This window comes from Juglans regia, chromosome 7 (assembly GCF_001411555.2).
Source record: "Juglans regia cultivar Chandler chromosome 7, Walnut 2.0, whole genome shotgun sequence".
Lineage (NCBI taxonomy): Eukaryota > Viridiplantae > Streptophyta > Magnoliopsida > Fagales > Juglandaceae > Juglans > Juglans regia.
The window spans coordinates 12,635,248-12,655,805 of record NC_049907.1 but is presented as its reverse complement, the minus strand read 5'-3'; the positions used below and the strand labels follow the sequence as shown (position 1 = coordinate 12,655,805).

Sequence of the window (20,558 nt, the reverse complement as noted above, 5' to 3'; positions counted from 1 at the left end):
ATTAGATTTTCATACAAACTTAAAATGAAGATTAAATGCAATGCAAGGTAGATTTGACTCACCAAGGAGGCGCCAAAAGCGACGATGCAGTGGCGAAGATGCAGCGGTGCAAGGTAGCAATGGGGAATCCATGCGACAGAGGACTACCAATGGGTTTCTCGCGAAGGGAATGGTGGATCTGGGGTGATGGTGAGTGGAGGACAATGTTGCTGCGGTGGGGCATGGTGGAGCACGGCGGACTGGAGAAAGGGAGAGGGAGGCTCAACTGGGCTAGGCGGTGGCTAGTGGAGGAAGTTATGGCCAAGGGGTGGAGGTCTAGCATGCTCATGGGCAGTGGTGCACGGTTGGAGGTGGTGGTTCTGGGCCAAGATACGAAGAACCCGTGAGAGTGAGGTGCTACTCAGGGAGAAAGGAGAAAGAGGAAGGCTCGGGTGAGGGGAAATGGAGGAGGCTGGCGAGGGAAGCTTGTGATGCCATCAGTGTGGGCTAGCTACAGCAATGCTAGGTTGCGTGGGATTGAAACCGAGTGTGTGTGTGTGAGAGAGAGAGAGAGAGAGAGAGAGAGAGAGAGAGAGACCTGCAGGGAGCTCAAACTCATCGCAAACCACTTAATAATCCTCAATAACAAAAATCAGCACACAATGAAGTAAGATAAAAGAGAAATGAATAAATTTTTACCCTAGTATATATCGAAATCAAAATAGAGAGCCTCAGAGAGGCACACTAGGGTAAAAATCGAAGATCCTTTCTGAACATCGTAGGGACACCTTCAATGTTGATTCTCGGTGCAGACCGATTGTCCTAACTGCCGTTTGGTTCTTGAGCCAAGCCGAGAGAGATGAAATCACACAATGGAGAAGAAAATAAGAAAAGAAAAGGAAAAATAGAGAAAAATGGAGTGTCGGGCTAAGCTTTACGAGAGAAAGGGAGAGAAATGGAGTAGGCTCGAAAGAAAGGGAGAGAAAATGAGAGAAGAAAGAAACGAGAGTTGTTACGTGGAATTAAAGTTTTACTTACGCTTTACTTACTGCACTCATTTTGTTAATTTTTTTTTTAAAATTTTCAACATATTAATAACTGACATCTAGATAAATTACTTACCATAGTCTTGCCATTCAAGAGGGAAAAAGATTCCTCCTTTTGCAGAATATTTTGTAATAAAACATGCCTTCGATTGGTGAATACGGCCTCATCAAGTATAACTTTTGCTTTTAATTTACTGTAACTCAATAGCCTCACTTGGATGACTTTAGCTAATCCAATGCCATATTTTTTGCTTCATTGATATTTGATTAAGTCAATACTAATACTTTTATTGAATATTGACAATACTTCAAATATTTTTAAAATATATTATTATTATTTATTATTTATTTATTATTTTTTATCTATTTTTTTATTATTATTTAATATTCTACCGTCACTTTTTTTATTATTCATAAAATATTATAAAATATTTGAGAATACCTTACTATCTAAACGCTAATAGTATATAAGTGTCTTGTCTGTCGAAAAGGTATGAGCGAGTCTCGCGAGAGGAAAATTCAGAGGAGTCAGTGCGAGTGCTGCCTTCTATCTTCTTTACGGACTTTGCTGGCTTTAGCTTGAGCCAAATAAGACTAAACTTCGCCCTTCCCCTAACAATTAACATGGTAAGGCAACAGGTTGGGTGGACCCTTGATATTCTCTCGTTTCATTTATTACTTTTTTTTTTTTTTTTTTGTGGGCTTATTTGTTACTTCTTGTACCACTATTACAATTGATTTCCCACGGTTCCAAATGCGCAAAACTCGTTGGAATTCGATTTATCTATACCCTTGGGCTTAGGTCACACAAACTGACAGATCCCTTCTCTACGTAGTTCTGAAAAAACTTAAAGCACGACCAAGACAACATCTTATTAAGTAAATAGGAAGGAAAACACCCCGACTAACACACACATATACACACACACATATAATAAATACAAATTAAACAGATCGAGGTTTCCCCAAGTTTTAGCCTTGCAAGGCCGTGAGTAGTAGTAGGTCCTCGTTTAAGAAAGCACAATATAATTTTTAACGCGCAAGTGAACAACCAGAGACATTTAAAAACCGACTGTGTAACGAGAAATTGTGATGTAAGGAAGGTCGGAAGGCTGAAAGGAAGGTCAGATCTCATGGAGAAGCTTGTGGCCAATCCTGTAAGAGGCATAGGCATCGATGCATGCGTATTCAACTTGACTTTCGGTGAGCAGCCGTGCCTCCCAGTTACTCTTGGTCACATGCATGGGCTTCTTCATATAAAGACCCACAACTTCCAAAGCCAGGTCCTTCAGCCCAGGCCTTCTAAACCGTCCTGGCCATTGTCTCTTTGCCATCTCCTTGATATCCGCGTGTTTGCTACACCCAAGTCCATACTCGTTCTGGAGCTTCGCTATGTCATCCGCTACCTCAATCCCCACAAAAGTGAAGTTCGAGTCCATCAGAAAGCTCTTTATGGATTGTGGGATGTAGTCCAGGTAGAATAGTTGAATGATCAGGCACTTTTGGTCTATGCACAGTTGAAGCGTCGCCGACTTGTTGCTCATCGAACGTATCGGATGCGGCCTCCACTCAACGTCTAAGCCCACAACCACGGCTTTTCCGCCACATATTGAAAGCATTTCCCGAACCCATTCATCTACGATGCTAGCTTTGTCTGTGACGGTTGTTTCTATGGTTTTCCCGGCAAAGTTGATCGAGTATTTGGAGGTGATGGGATTGAAAGTTATGGTAGAATTGCTGTAATTAGATGTAAACATTACTATTTGCTAATTGGTGAAATGAATATGAGATTCTTCCGTAAAGGTTTGGTCTGAAAAATATACAGAACAAATGGGTATATTTATAGAGTTGAAATCGACTTCACTCTCACTCAAAAAAGAGTTGCTTCCTAGAATATGGATTGCTTGAGGCTTCTTCATTGGAATATGTTTTACTCGAGGCTTTTTAACTTCTGTGAATTCAATCGTACACTGTTTTTTTCAAAGATGTGGCTTTTATTCAATGTACTTAAAGTTATTAAAAAATGTAGAGAATTCGTAAAGATAACCCCGACACAGATAGCAGATTAGGCAGACATGAACCACTATCTGTATATGTCTATCCATGATAGATGATGGTTATACAAAGAGTCCGACTTTTACACCACCCAATTAGAGATTCACACCACTCAACATTTCATAACTTTCTTAAAGAAAAGATCAGCAGCACCGTATAAATCTTAATTGCCCGATACGTTCTTTTCTTCCTATAACCCTAAAGTGTGGAACAGTTCAGATCACTCACTTTGTCTTTGTCTCTTTTATAGTTTTCCCATTATAAATCCATTGGAAAAAATCTTCCTAACGAAAGTACATGAGCTAGCTAGCTAGGGAATTAAATCTGAGTTTCTTATCTCACAAAGAAAAATGCATGGAACATTCCGTGGAAACTAGGACATAAAATGATTCAAGATTGAACTTAGGGCCTCATAACATAAAATGAATAAGTTGGGTGATAGTGGATCACCCTGCTTAATGCCTCTAGAAGGAATGAAATTCTGTTGAGGGCTTCCATTAATAAGAAGTGAGTATGACACTGTTGATACACACCTCATAATCCATTCAATCCATCTTCTATCGAAACACATTTTTATCGTAACAGCTTCCAAGAATGACTATTTAACTCTATCATAAGATTTACTCATGTTAAGCTTTAAAGCCAAATATCCACTCTTTCCTTTCATCCTATTCTTCATTGTGTGCATGAGTTCATAAGCCACTATGAAATTATCTGTAATTAATTGCCCAGGAATGAAGACACTTTGAGTTGGGGAGATGAAAGATGGCAGAATGCATGTAAGTCAATTAGCCAACACCTTAGCTATAATCTTGTAGTGGACATTACAAAGACTAATAGGCCTGAACTCGGTTACTTTAGAAGGCTTAGTGAAAGAAAATAGAGTAATATAATTTGAATACTTGTATATTTGATTAATTGATATCGGTGGATTACAGAGAGTATAAATAGAAAGACATACTTACAATCAAGTGCTAACTTTCAGCAGTACATTTAAATTCGAATGTCAGTTACGGAAATCAAACAGCAGGATCATGGCCGGCTTCCTCATCCCTTATTTGTAGCGTTGATATCAACAGCTGGTAGATGGCTTAAAACTTCCTAATTTTCAGCCACAATATCTACTTGATCTTCTACAAACCCCCTCAATCTGAAGGGAAGATCACGGACGTTAAGATTGAATTGCACATCGTTGAATTTGATAGGTGGCAATGGTTTTGTCAAGGCATCAACTAGTTGATCGTAGATGGAAATAAATTGCACTGCTAGCTGCTTGTTGGATACTTCATCTCTAACAAAGTGAAAATCAATTTCAATGTATTTTGTTCGTGCATGAAATATCGGATTGGATGAGAGATACGTTGCTCCAATATTATCATACCAAAGCACAGGAGTTTGACAAATAGGGAGCCGTAACTCAGACAAGACGGAACGGATCCATATTATTTCGACAACTGTGTTTGCAAGTGATTTATATTCAGTCTCAGTGCTACTTCAGGCCACGATTTGTTGTTGTTTACAGCTCCATGAGATTAGATTTGGTCCTTGAAAAATACAATATGCACCAACTGATCTTCAGTCATCTCGATCAGCAACCCAATTAGAGTTGGAGTATGCTTGAATTCTCAAGTTATTAGCTTTGGTGATGGGAAGACCAGTTGAAACTGTGTGCTTCAAGTACAACAATATTCTCTTATCGGCTTGCCAATAAGAGTCCATTGGCTTGTGCATGAACTTACTGACTTTGTGAACTGCGAAAGCCAAATCTAGCCATGTAAATGCCAAGTTTTGCATGCTGTCTACAATACTTTGGTAGAGGCTAACATCAGTGCATGGTGATCCATCATTAGCAACCAAATGACAATTAGAAGCCATTGGGGTAGTACACGGCTTAGTTTTGTCCATTTTACTTCTCTTTAATAAATCAACAATATATTTTCTTTGAGTGAGATAGAGTCCTTTAGCGCTTCGAACCGCTTCTACTCCAAGGAAAAAGTTCAAATTGCCCAATTCTTTGACAACAAATGAAGCTTTTAGACTTTGAATGATTCGATTGATAGCATGAGAACTGGACCCTATAATTAATATATCATCAACATATATTAAAATGTAAAGCACCCGTTGGTGGTCTTCAGTACAAACAGAGAGTTATCAGCCTTGCATTCACAGAAATTGAGTGCCTTGAGTTTATTAGAGAGCTTTGAAAAGCAAGCTCTTGGGGCTTGGCGCAAGCCATATAATGACTTATGGAGTTTGCATACATGATGCGGATATTGTGAGTGAATATAACCTTGAGGTTGAGTCATGAACACTGCTTCTTGTAAATCTCCATGCAAAAATGCATTTTGTACATCAAGAGAATGATAGGCCACTCATAAGTGACGACAATAGATAAAACTAGCCGAATGGTTGCATGCTTCACAACTGGACTAAAAGTTTCCGTGAAATCAATCTCTTCCTGTTGATTAAAGCCTTTGGCAACCAAACAAGCTTTGTAGCACTCAATGGTTCCATCAGCTTTCTGTTTGATTCGATATACCCATTGACATCCAAGGATATTAGCGCAAGATAGGGGTGTACAAGGGACCACGTACCATTTTGGAGAAGTGCATCAAATTCTTTATTCATAGCTTCACGCCAGTAGCTATGTTTGATGGTTGTCGTAAAGGAGGTTGGTTCGTGAACCTCAGTGATTGTTTCTGTGATCAATGCTTTCGGAAGTGGGTAACGGATATAGTCATCTGCATGCTTCCGTGGTTGGCGAATATTGTTTTTGGATCTCGTGACCATAGGATGACTATTAACAGCATGCTCAGATGTAAAACAATCTTGAGTAATTGCTTGGTCCAAAGGAGCATTACTACCGGGAGAGAAATTGGGCAAGGTCACGTCCCCTATTCTTGCAAAAGAAGAAGAGCTATGTGCAGATTGTGTTCTTGCAAGAAATGAACCAGGTTGCATAGGAGTGCTGTTCGGCAGAGAAGAGATAGTGATGATGGATGGAAAAGACACGGCCGGAGTGGGAAGTTTCTCGGGCTCGACTCGCTGGAAAGTTGGGAAAAGAGTTTCGTCAAAAATTACGTGCCATGAAATGTATGTTTTACCTGTGGAGGGATCAAAACATTTGTATCCATGATGGCCCAAACTGTAGTTGAGGAAGATGCATGTTTGAGACCGAAAATTGTGTTTATTTTTGTTGTAGGGTCTCATATTTGGCCAACAAGCACAACCAAATACATGCATGAATGAGTAATTAGGCACACGATGATACATTAATTCAAAGGGAGATTTATTTTGGAGGACAGGTGTTGGAAGACGATTTATGATGTATGTTGTTGTGTGGAAAGCATCTTCCTAATAGATGAAAGAAAGTTTTGAGTGAGCCAATAAACTTAGACCAACTTCGACAATATGTCGATGTTTACGTTCAATTGATCTATTTTGTTGGTGGGTGCAAGGACATGCCACCCGATGATTTATTCCATGATGTTGAAAATAGGTATGTAATCGGTGGTATTCACCACCCCAATCGGATCGAATTGATTTAATTTTCCTCCCAAAATGTTTTTCAACGTAGGCTTGGAATTGAAGAAAAATTTGTTCAACGTCAGATTTCAATTTGATGGGAAACATCCACAAAAATTTTGAATAATCACCAAGGAAACTAACATAATATTTAGCACCTGTGGTGGAAGCCACAGAGGTAGGTCTAATGGATGGCGAGAAATATGCGAAGAAGATTGGAAGGGTAAATCGTGCCTTTCAGCCATTTGACATTCGGAGCAAATAGACAACCTTTTATTGGTGCTAGCCGAAATTTTATTATTGAAGAGGACTTTGTTGAGAACGGGTTGAGATGCATGTCTGAGATGACGATGCCATTCGCGAGTGAAGACACAGACAGTGGAGAAAGTATGAGGGTGACGAGAAGTGGAGTTGAATTGATAGAGTCCATTACTGAGCTGGCCTTGATGATGGACCTTGCCCGAGTATTCCTTCTCAAGAAAATATTTGTTGTGAAATTCAAAATATACATGATTATCAACACAAAATTGTTGCACAGATAATAAGTTCTTTTGAATTTCAGGAACTAGAAGAACGTTATGAAGAAGAAAGGAAGAATTTGGAGTAGAGAGTTGAGAGGAACCGATTTTTGTAATGTGCAAACCTTACCATTTCCTACTTGAACATGATCTGAACCATCGTAATCTTCAGATTTGAGGTTCAGGTTTCTGAGATTATTTGTAACATGATGAGTGGCGCCTGAGTCCGGGGGCCATTCGGTGTCCCAATTTGCACCAATTGAAGCAACCATGACTCGTTTGTTGTCAGATTTAAAGGAGTCCTGATAAGAGAGATCAAAGCGATGGTAACATTTTCGAGCTGAATGGCCTGGTGTATTACACATTTGACAAACCAGAGTGTTCTGATCATTGGTCTGTGTATTAGCGTTAGAACCACAACATTAACCCCGTCCTCTGCTACGATAGCCACTACATCCTCTATTTGTGAAGGACTTAAATTGCTTTTGTGCCACGTTGATGGATGCTTGCTGAATAGGTGAGGCAAGCTAATGCTGAGAGATGCGTGCCTCTGTTGTGAGAAGTAGAGAGTATATCTCTTCAAGAGATACTATATCAGTTCAAGCAGAAATAGAGGCCACAAAACTGTCATATTCATGGCCCTGCAAGAACATATGTAATAACATCTTCGCATGTCATGGGCTGGCCTGCAATAGCTAACTCATCGGTTAGTTTCTTAGTAAACAAAAAATATTCAGTAGCAGTTTTACTGCCTTTGGTAGCAGTTGCCAGTTGTGTGCAAATTTGCACAGTTTTGGCACGAGATCGCGAAGAAACATTTTCCTCAAGAGCATGCCAAACAGTATGGCAAGTGCTATAGTTGACCACCTAGGCAAGAACACCTTCAGGGAGAGACGACATGATGGTGCTAAGGACGATGTTATCTTGTCGGACCTAGTGAGTGTAGGCAGAGTTGATTATTTCAGTGATGGGGCCGTTTTTAGGTTGGGTGATAAAAACTATTTTGGGAGGAACATGTACGGTTCCACTTGGCCATGGAAGTAAGGAATAAGTTGTGCTTTCCAGAAAAGATAATTCTCAGCAGTGAGCTTGACGGTAACAGCGTTACTTATGGAAATAACAGAGGGTGGATGGGAGGTTGGGGTGGGAAAGCTGATTGAAGATGAGGGAGAGGAAGTCATGGTTTTTTTTTTGACGTTTGTCTTGCTGGTCAGTCTGATACCATGAAAGAAAACAGAGTAATATAATTTGAATACTTGTATATTTGATTAATTGATATCGGTGGATTACATAGAGTATAAATAGAAAGACGTATTTACAATCAAGTGCTAACTTTCAGCAATACATTTAAATTCAAACGTCAGTTACGAAAATCAAACAGTAGGATCATGGCTGGTTTCGTCATCCCTTATTTGTAACATTGATATTGGCAGCTGGTAGATGGTTTAAAACTTCCTGATTTTCAGCCGCAATATCTTCTTGATCTTCTACACATGGAAACTTTTGCAATCATAGTTATGAAATTTTTGTTGATTGAACCATCCCAAGAGTTGGATTTGAAAGCCTTCATCACTACTGCACACACTTATTTTTCCCATTATAAATCTTGTCTTTGTCGCTTTTATATTTTGCCCATTATAAATCCATTAGACCAAATCTTCCTAACTAAACATGAGCTAGCTAGGGAATAAAAATTGAGTTTCTTATCTCGCAAAGAAAAATGCATGGAACATTCCACGGAAACTGGGTTGATAAATATTCACTTTACTTAGTCCTAACTTCCACTAAACATGGGCATCTTTGATTTGAAGTCCAGGAGGGATGTCTAGTTGATCCTCTTTGTCACCTCCATTTGATTTTCTTCCTATTTTTTCTCACCACCTTTCTTCTTACCCCTACCTTTATATAATAAAAAAGTTAAAACCAAGTTTATCGTAACACCAAACACTACAATCCAAGGAGGGAAACGAAGATAGCCAAAGGCAGAGTGAAAGAGAATTCAAGGAAAGAAAGATGGAAACTAGGTTTTCAAATTTTAAGAAAAGGAGTTGGCATATGGGGAGTTATGGTGAATGGTTGAGCTTTCCGAAAACTATATGAAAAAGCTTACGTAGGGCATTTTTATTTCAGTGTCTAAAATAAAATGAATAATTCTGCTTATCATTCCATAAACCAAACACCCCATCTCTTTTAATTTTTTTTCTTTTGTCTCATAATAACTAACAAGTATGTGGTGCATGGATAATGAGTAGAACAACTGATTAATTAGTTTTGCAAGAATAAAATAAAAAAATAGAATAAAAATAATGTGTAGTATGAGATGTTGAGTAGCATAACCCAAATAAAATATATGGCATTAGGGCCGGGCTTCGAGTCTGTCTCAACAACTTCCAACTCTGATTTGGGTTGGAGGTCATAATTTCCCACCCTAACCTCGGACGAGGCCGTGACCCTTTACTTGTTCTTTCCTTATTATATCTGTATATATAAGTTTTTTTATTTTTTTATTTTTTTACTAAAGTGATATGGGATAAGCGTGAACATATCACGCATGTATTTTGAGCTTCTATTTTAATAAAAGGGGAACACCTAATAGACATTTTGTTCAACATTTTCCATAAAGGACTCTCAAAGTCCATCACTCATTCATAACTAGTTCTAAATAAGAAGGGGCTCAGTCCCTACAATACATACAAAAAGGTGTTAAGTCAACGTATGGGGGGATTACCATCACCCCACCATAGAAGTTACACTGTTACCATCTCCCCACAATAGAAATTATATCATACCCAAAAGATACATTGTCTTAAAGTTAATTCAACAAAACGTCCCAACATGGGACCCATCTTAAAACATAAAACCATAAACCATCATCATCAAAAGGGTTGAACCAATAGGGGAACACTAAGCATCGGCCCCTCCCTCCTCGGTAGTGCCCGGCTCCACAAACTCTCTATCAATACCTGGATGTTTAAAACATAAACACAAAGTGAGTCTAATACTCAGCAAGTAGTACACCATGTTGTTAACTTACTAATCACATAATCTTTTCTTTTGAAAATATTCAAACACAAACATTTGCTAATTCTTGACGATGCTTTCATGCATAAACAGTTTAAGGAATAAGTCATACCTTCATGCATAAACATTTTAAGAAATAACTATACTTTCATGTTTCACTTTCTTTGACTAGTACACACTATTACGCCCCATGTGTTGGGGTTAGCGGTCTTTTGGACCTAGATTCTGCCCGTGGCCACAGGTTGGGAATCTTTTCAGTCAGGGGGCAGCACTGGGTACACTACCAGTACTAATTACCCGGCATTGCAATCTGCCATTCATATGGCCGTTATGTACTTTCATACCTTAACCTTCATTTCATTTCTTTCCTTTCTTTGCAGTCAAACATTTTCATTATCTTTCCTTAGTCCAAATGCATATGCGTTTTTTCGAAAAAGAGCATTTCATGTCATGCTACATATAAGTAAGGCGTTAGTTATTTGAGAGAACCTGTATGAAAATCTCATGAATTAGAACCTACATGCATGTATTACCTTATACACATGCACATAATTATAATCGATAGGATGCTTAACAGGGGCTATCAAGAAAGGCTTGTACATAATATATACATTAACTCTTTCTTTAGAAGAACATTTGGAAAGAGAGAGACAATCTTTCATAAGAGAACTTTGTGTAAGGAGCAAGGTCATAGCTACTTACCTCGATGCACCCAACACTTTCGACTGCACAATAAGTCCTATTCCAATAAATAATAAGCAGGTTAATACTCATTCAATATCCTTTAGGCCTCCCTTTAAACGAGAAAGCCGTAACATTAACCTAACACCCCTTCTACACTTAGCATTATCCTACTTAACTAACCTCTCATCTAACCTTTACAAGAATCACATAATTAATAATAAAGCATGTTAGCTATCCGTGAAAGGCCACATGGGTATTTTATATGGAAAGGTAGTTGAGGACTCATGGGCTTAACAAAGTTTATTGGATTTAGGCTTACTTTGAAATTAATGGAGATAAGGGCTCAAATCTGGAAATTTGCTTAAGAAATGGGCTTAGGACAGATTGGGCATCTCGGACAAGCTAATCAATTTAGAAAGACATGCCCTTTAGAGTAGCTAGTTGTCCTTATTAGAAAATGCTCACTTGTAATCAAAACAGGGTATACACATGGGATTAGGCTTGCTGGACAGTTCACACACAATAGTATAATATGCACAACTAATCATCTACTTCTAATACCAACTCATACTATAAATCTAGTGACATTGGAATCAAAGAAAAGTTTGTTAAAATATGATTATTTGGTTAAACATAGCATGAAACAGCTAGGTTAAACCCATTAAATGAACTTGAAAACTTAAAACACCCAAGGATATCGATTACTCATTTAATACATTTTAGAAGCAAGCTATAAAATTACAAGGAACCAAGCCAAATCTTTAAACCGTTCCTCTAGCATCCTAATAACAAGTCACCAACCAGACCTTAGCACAAAACACACAGCACCAACATATATATATATATATATATATATATATACATATCAAGAGATCAACTATCATCACTTATGACTAACCAAGTTAAATAGCAAAAATACCATTTACGAGTGATAGGAAAATACATAGCAAAAACTGCTTCAACACACTTGGTTTAGACCAAAAACAGAGCATTCACATTTATTAACAACATAGATAATAACTAAAATTAAGATACAAGCTAAAACAACTCAATGGGCCTCCAAAATTAAACTAAAACCGAATGGGTCAAGCTAGGATTTTTACCTCTGGTGAATCCTTCCCAGAACACAAAAATGGAGAAGAGGAGAGGTGGGTTCGACTTAGGGAACTATAGAGCACACGAACCCTTGGCTGGAAATCCAAAATCGAAACATCAACAACAATAAAAGGAAAACCCACTTGATTAAACCATGGCTAGGTTCAAAATACACAAAGGAGAAAGGTTAAGGTACTCTTTCCTTGCTATTTTCCTCTTGAGAAGAAGGAATAATGGGTGCTTGGCTTAAGATTGGAAGGAGAATGGAAATGGGAGAGAATCGGGTGGTAGAGGCACGGGTGAGGCTTGAGAAGTTTTCTTTATTTCCTTGCCTTAGAAGCCGCCGGTTCAAGAGAAAGGAAGGGACTTGTTCCTTGCCTTAGAAGCCAATGGATTCAAGGGGAGAAAGGCACTTATTTGCTTTTAGTCAAAGCTTGTCCCATAAGCTAGGGTGATGGACGGTGCAGATTAAATGTGGGGAGATATTTCCCTTAACTACCTATCCAATGGTAGAGAGAGCTTGGGCCATTTCTTGAATGAATGAAAATTAGAGGGCTTAAGGAAAACAAATATTGTAAGGTCCTAAAATCATACCCTTGAATTATTTTAATAACCCACATAAAAATAAAATACACCCATCTTAAAATAAAATCATAAAATCATAAAAATATTTATCTCAAAATATTTAACTTGAAGAATTAATAAAATGACGTAAGGACCTATGTAGTAGGACTCAATTATTACAATTTTAGACTCCGACTTTGATCAAGAGCCAATTCCGACTCCGAATGAAGTTGCCAGAGATAGATCAGTCAGACTCCAATTCGGAGTTGAGCCAGATCCATGTGTCGGGCTGGCCTTTTCTTAAATTGTTATTGGGCTTGATCCATTTTTTATGCCCCACCTGTTTTACATTTCTAAATTATCAGCTTTGTAGACCAAATAAACTACAAAAGTCCAAATACCATAGATCTAAATCTGTAATGTAAATTAAATGGCAACATCATCAATAAATTATAATCTATCTATAATAAACGATCAAATAATCAAACATAGATAACAGAATCATAACAATTAAAACACAACCACACAATCATTCAACATAATATCACATCACACACCCGTTCAAACATCACACAAGAACACACTTATGAGTATTTGTAGTTGTATGTATATAACAAAGTTAAAAACTATATCAAAATATCATATGGATATCCTGCTTTCTACCATCTCCAACAGTCAAGACTCCATTATCCATTGCTCTAATAAAAATTCAAGTTGACAACTCTCTCTCATTGTTGTTGGTCCACATCAACTCAACCACGACATACTACATATTCCACAGCTAAACCACAACTAAGAAATGCTACAAAGTATCATACAACAATAAAAAGTAAAATGTATACAATTGTCAAGTACATAAATCATCTTCACTTATCCAAGATCCAAATGTAGTTCCCAACTTTCTAAGTATCATGCATTATTTTGAAAGTTAAAAAAAGTAGATCTTACACCACCAAAGTAAAGTTAATTATCAAAGTTAATGATATTATTCATCGATCAGCACCAAACTAAAACAACATAACTTAGTCTTCCACAAGTATTGTGGGGTTCACAAATAGGTTTACATAATAAGAAAAATTACAAAACATTATAAAGAATTAAAACAATAAAATTATCTAATTAGTCATTAAAGGCTAAAGTTACCCGACTCAAGCCTATAGTTCTCAGCATCATCAACACCATCTAGTCCAATAGGCACTAATTATGTATGCAGATAAAGGCCTCCATAGCTTCCGAAGACAATAAACTCTGTTAAGTATCCAACACACAGCATCCGATGCAAAATGCTGATTCGGAGGACATGGTTTTAGTCAACTTAATAAGGTTCAAACCTTACTTTAAAAATGTCTCAATAGTTTGAAGGTCTCTTTATCTTATTAGCATATCTAGGACAGAAGCCCTGACATAACGTAACTTGACATGAATGTGAGACGACATACATGACATACTATGAAATAGAAAATATTTCGTGACATGACATAACATGTAACAAACAAAATTTCATAATGTGGCATAACATGTAACAGACAATATTATGTAACATGACATAACATGTAATATACAATATTTTGTAATATGGCATAAAATGTAAAAGAAAATATTATGTGACATGACATAGATGTAACAGATAGTATTACATAACATGATATACTTGTAACAAATTGCAATATGTGACATAATATATTGTGTAACAGATAATCATGAAGTAACATCGTATAGTATGGCGTATATGATAACATATATACATAAAATGTAGTTTACTTACCAATCATACATACACAATAATCTGATAATAAGTTAAGAGCTAACTTATAGTGATCGTCGTGTTTTACTAGGCAAAGCACAGAAACTGTAAGTATGAGTTCTAAATTTCAAAAATTTAATTGTTAACAATTGAAAACATGAAAAATGCTAACTTAGAGTAAAATGATCATTTTATCTCTAATTTAAGGATTTCACATCCTAATTTAAAAAATCACCAAAATTTACATTCCTCATATAAATTTTATCCTAACCTCAAATATCAACTTAGAAAAATTTAAAACTAAACACAATTATGAAAAACACTATAGGGCCAAAACTTCCAAATGCCATTTCTCTTTGATTGTTGTTGCAAATTATTCCAACTCCAAAACTCAGGATCAAACCGAAATATTACAACAAAGATCCTCATATCCTAAGTTTAAAAACATGATTAAAACATCCAACAAAAAATACTTCTCATAAACACAAAAATTTTTAGTATAAAGATTCAAACTTTTTAACTAAAATACAAACTCTTGAATCTCATGGTTTGACCTTTTTCAAAACATGTCCAAAAACTACAAAAATCCAAAACTTTCTTCTAACATATTCATAACACGTTCCTAAGAACTAACATGCTTTCAATCAACACATAAAAGTCACCAAAAATCACAAAATCTCACTTGAAGTACTTGGCTCCAACACTTAGCCAAAAACAGAAATCTTTTCTCAAGTTGTTTTGATCAAACACTTGATCCAAGACATACCATAATGAGATTTTCAAACCAAAACATCAAGTGGTTTAAAAATGTGTCCTAAAATAGATCCAAGCATTAAACTTAAAATCACATGACTAAAAATTAACCAAAACATGGATCTAGCCGAAAACATCAAACTTTTGATCCAACCAAGTATTCTCTTGCATAAAAACTCATATCTTTGAAACTACCCCTAAAAATCTTCAAAATAATAATCTAACATGTAGATCCAAGGCTTAGAATCATTAAATAAAAATATCAAAGTCATTGGAATAAGAATAGACCACAAAAGATCCAAACTTTCTTAAAGCAGAAACTATTTTTCATGTTCCAGTTGCTAACCTTTTAGATCTAAGCAAATCTTTCATCAAATTCTTTAATCATGCAACTAATATCCAACAAAACTTCATATAAACATGTTGAAAACACACCATAAAAATTTTGGACCAAGATTTGTCCATTAGCTTGGTCAAACATTCTAAAATACAACACACTATCTAGATTATCACCCATAATGACCTTTTCCATGGTTAAAACAATATTTTACCAACCAAGGACCATGAAATCAAACAAACAAGATATGCACACAAACTAGACTCAAAGGTTACCACAATGGCATGCAAAAAGCCTCTAGAATCTGCCCATGAGAGCTTCCAAGGGTCTCTTTTCAAGAATGAGGGTGGAATGTAGTGAAGTGAGCGAAGTGGTGACCTGCACACCTCAAGTGCTTCTAAAAAGGGAGATATGACCTTGTATGACATTTTAAGGTATGGTGGTTAGGTCACAAAAAGGTAAAAATGTTGAAGGGGAGTGGGCTGCTGCTGCTGCCGTGAAGAAGGGGGTGATGAGGTGGATTTTTCTCTCACATCAAGGGACTATTTGGGGCTGTCATGGACAGAGGTTGGTCTGCCATGGGTGGGGGAAAACTTCCTCAAGAAGTTATTCCAAGATGGCCATAATTCGTGAGCCTTAATGGGTCTTAAACAAGTGGGCTTCATTTGGTGTTTAAAGAGGGTTTGGTTAGGAATTAAGATGCTATCAAGCCCAAATCTAATTTTTTTTGGCCCAATCAAATTTCTAAGATTTAAAGGGTTGGATAATGATATCATAACATAAATTTGAGGAATTAATAGCATGTGAAAATGATTTAACCAAATGAGTAAATACAATACTAGAAATTGGATCAAATAGGATTTGGGGAAACCTTTTAGGGTTTCGGTTCCAACAAGCTTTTGGGGCTTCAAATGGATTCCAGGCATTTAGGGTTTCACTAGAGTTGAAACCTTCTTTGGTTTGACACAATTTGGATGGAATAGGATTTTGCTTAGGTGGCATAATCTCACACCTTGATTTCCTTCACAATCCATCTGATGGTTCATTTTGATGCCAAGTGTCCAATACTATTTACCAAGTGTGGCTAAGATCTTGTCAAGTATCCAAATAAAACTTCTCTAACCAAATTTGGACATTCTATACTATGATTTTGAAAACACTGCACTAGGTGCTACTATTGAGGTTACTATTCACTCCGGGAAGATGAAAAATAAACTTTGCATTGAAAAGTCCTAAAAATAAACACTAAACTAAGTGGGCAATGTTTTTTTATCAAAATTCAACCCCGAAGTGCTTTGAAATAAACAAAACGCGTTTCCAAATAATCGTTTCGTCTGAAAACTGAAAATGAGATTATTGGGCCATAAAATCCTAAATAATCAACTGAGTCTAATGGCGTGGACCATATGGCATTCTAACACTTCGAACTATCTCAAATAAATAAAATCGCCCTTCTAGCATCATAGTGATTGCAACATTGACTATGCTGACAAACTAAAACCTACGCGATTGGTCGATTTGTGAAAACTTACTGAGTTTTTATGAGATTCTTAAAGCCTATAGAAATTCCACCATTGAATTTCAAGCCGGCTATTAAATGGAGGCTTCGGTGAAGAGGTGGCTTGCGACTGTAGTTGCTCTGTTAGCGGGTTACTAACCTTACCCTGACTTTATGCAGTTGTTGGGGAGGAGGCTGACTTGCTGTGGTTGTTGCGTTTCTGATGAGAGAGATCGGGAAAGGGAGAGGGATTGTGCAGGTGCAGGGGGAGAGAAGAGAGGAAAGAGAGAGGGGAGTTAGGGTTTTTGGGCAAACTGATCCTAGCCCTACATTTGTGCCTAACTTGATTATAAGGGTGGAGATAATTTCATGATAAATAAAAAGAATAAAGAGAAAGAAAGAGGAACACAAAATAGGATGACAAATGAAATAAGTGCAAAGTAAATCAAACTTTGTTTTTCTTGATCCAAAACTAATATTTTTCATCATAAAATAAAATGATGAGTTTAATAGATATTTCTAAGAGAAATAAACTCATCTAAATAAATAGAATTTTAACATAAAATAAAATGATGAATATTAAGTAAATATCCCTAAAGAAATAAAATCATTTAAATAAACTGATTTTCTAAAAACTATATTATTTTCGGGACTCCAAAAATTAAAGAGACTTACTTTCAAATTTAGGTTTGATCCAATAACCCTAAGAAAAATTCTACTTGGCATTTAAAACACCCCACTTAGCATCCCTAACACTTAGCATCCCTAATATAGTTTATTTAAACTATATTATTGATTTGTTGCTAATGAGGATACATGGTTTTGCAAGGGAAATATATCGTTACTAATGAGCATATATGTTTTTGCAACGAAATTAAATCGTTGCTAATGGGTAGAAACATTTTGCAATCATAAATGTCATTGCTATTGTCTCAAAATCGTTTGTAACTTAATTCGCATTCCAGACTGGAGGTTAATTGCAACGATTATTTTGCAAGAAAATTATTTCGTTACAATTGTATCCATTTCCAAAGAGAAATGAACTTTCGTTGCAAAAAAGGTATACACTAGCAAGGAAAAACAATTCCATTACAAATAATGGTTGCAAAACGCCTTTCCTGTTGTTGAGATGGGGATGATAGACTTTTTGGAGGGCCATTCTCTATATTTATAGAATTATGAATAAAATTAAGGGGATATTTTGAAATTTCAAAAAAATTAAGGTGGCCTAGGTCCACGTTGGTCTGCTAATGGTTGCCCGCAAGGGGTTGGTGTGTTATGCCCACTGTTGGGGTACCCACCCAGCAGGGTCGTTGAATAGTATGGACTGTGTGGTGGTGATGTGTTACCATAGGGTAGCGGAGGACTGTAGTCTACCAATCTGGAAGCCGATGGTAATGGGACCCCTTAAGACGGTCTGTGGTAAGGGTCCGGTGTGCGGTAGTTTGGCTATCATACTTTTATGTTAACATCAATCATATTCTTCTTCTTCCTCTACTTTTGCAAAGCTTCTATGTTACCTTCCTTTCGAATCCTAGAAGCAAGGATTGAAAGTCCTTTAGAACAACTAGAACAACCTTTCTTCCTCCCCTAGAATAATAAGGCTAGGAGTCTAGCACCAGGCTATTCTCAAGCATTTTCTTCCCTCCCCCTATCGGCTAAGGCCGGGTTCAGAGTCTACTAAGAGCACTCTTATTGGATTAGCCAAAGTTAAAGGACATTTTTTATGAATGTAAGAGAAATTTGAGTTTTGGCTATTTCATTCACATAAATCTCCATATTGGAATAACTATTTTTTTTTTATTATATAACAATAAAATAATATAAGATGAATTTGATTTTGGTTATTCACATCAAATCTCCACATTAGATTATACATTTATTCATTATATAGTAATGAATAACTAATAATTTAAAAAATATTTAATTTTTTTAATTATTATTTTATTTAATTTTATCATATTTTACTATTCTACCTATTATATATTAATTAATAATCATATTCTTATTAAATTAATATATCACTAACTCAAATTAATATAACAATTGTGATAAAATATGTGATAGAAAGAAAGGAAGAGAGAAATAATTAATAAAATATGTATTTGATATATGTGCAGTAACTTTCAAATTTGAAAAATTTTTTGAAAGTCCCTGTAGCTAAATTCTAAATATTTGGAATTTAGCTAATCCACTGTGAGCATATTTTGCTCTCTAATAGCTAAATACTCAATGGATTTAGCTTTTAGCTAATCCAATGTGAGTCATGCTCTAAAGGCTCGTTTGGATAGTGTAATGAGATGAGATGATATGAGATAGTTTTAGATGAGTTGAATAAAATATTATTTGAATATTATTATTGTTTTGGGATTTGAAAAAATTGAATTGTTTATTATATTTTTTGTAAAAATTTGAAAAAATTGTAATGATGAGATGGGATCGTTTCTCTATCCAAACAAGTCCTAAGTATTTTTATTCCCCATAAAGCATTGGCATTGGATTAGCCATTCCAGAAGTCAAAATTTGGCTAATATGTCATTTTTTAGCTTTTAGCTAATCACTCAAAACTTGAACTCTACATTAGATTAGCCATTACACTCTCTATAATAATAAAATATTATTATTTTTTATTATTTAAGATTTTTCCGTGAAGGTTTGGTCTGGAAATTCTACAGAACAAATGGGTATATTTATAGAGTTGAAATCGACTTCACTCTCACTCAATCAACTTTGCTTGATTCATTGGAATATGTTTTACTTGAGGCTTTTTAACTTCTGTGAATTCAATCGAACATTGTTTTCTTCAAAGGCGTGGCTTTTTATCAAGAGCAATGCTACGTACAGTCCCCATTTGGGGACTGCAATGCAAGTTTAGGCTATTTTAATTTTAAAATTTTTTAAAATTATAAAATTATCCCTCCTAAAATGATGTTTTTTCTCATTTAATAATGGGCTTGCATATACAGTCCCCAAATAGGGACTGCAAATAGAATTTCTCTTTTTTCAATGTACTTAAAGTTATTAATAAATGTAAAGAGATTCGTAACTTTCTTAAAGATGTGGCTTTTACACCACCCAATTAGAGATTCACACCTCTCAACATTTCATAACTTTCTTAAAGAAAAAGTGTGGAACAGTATAATTCATAATTGCCCGATACATTCTTTTCTTCCTATAACCCCAAAGTGTGGAACAGTTCAGATCACTCTCCGTCTTTGTCTCTGTCTCTTTTATATTTTTCCCATTATAAATCCATTGGAAAAAATCTTCTTAACAAAAGTACATGAGCTAGCTAGGGAATTAAATCTGAGTTTCTTATCTCAAAAAGAAACTGGGTTGATAAATATTCACTTTACTTAGTACTAACTTCCACTAAGCATGGGCATCTTCGATTTGAAGCCCAGGAGGGATGTCTAGTCGTTGATCCTCTTCGTCATCTCCATTTGATTTTCTTCCTATTTTTTCTCACCACCTTTCTCCTTACCTCTACCTTTATATAATGAAAAACCAGGTTTATCCTAACGCCAAACACTACGATCGAAGGAGGGAAACGAAGAGAGCCAAAGGGAGAGTGAAAGAGAAATCAAGGAAAAGAAAGATGTAATTGGAAACTGGGTATTGCAATCCTCCAGAGCCAACCTCACGTTGACTTCCAAGAGGGAAGAAAACACAAAAAATAAAAAAAATAAAAAGAATTTCTCTATAAATGGAATCTCTCCAACCTCAAATTGATCAACAA

The 20,558-nt window shown here is 36.1% G+C and overlaps 1 protein-coding gene and 1 long non-coding RNA gene across 2 annotated transcripts; both read right to left on the bottom strand.

Moving 5' to 3' along the window:
- Positions 1-2,149: 2,149 nt before the first annotated feature.
- Positions 2,150-2,782, bottom strand: LOC108992614 (Werner Syndrome-like exonuclease). Its single transcript, XM_018967214.2, has one exon. The coding sequence runs from the start codon at positions 2,780-2,782 to the stop codon at positions 2,150-2,152; it is 633 nt and encodes a 210-aa protein (XP_018822759.1).
- A 7,047-nt stretch (positions 2,783-9,829) lies between these two features.
- LOC108990930 lies at positions 9,830-12,257 on the bottom strand. The gene is made up of 2 exons (XR_004802059.1): positions 11,932-12,257; positions 9,830-10,086 (listed from the first exon to the last, which is right to left on the bottom strand). It is a non-coding gene; the product is annotated as an uncharacterized LOC108990930 (long non-coding RNA).
- Positions 12,258-20,558: the final 8,301 nt, after the last annotated feature.

What these genes read in the sequence shown, in the direction of transcription:
- LOC108992614 (XM_018967214.2), bottom strand. Translation starts at nt 2,782, where the DNA reads ATGTTTACATCTAATTACAGCAATTCTACCATAACTTTCAATCCCATC.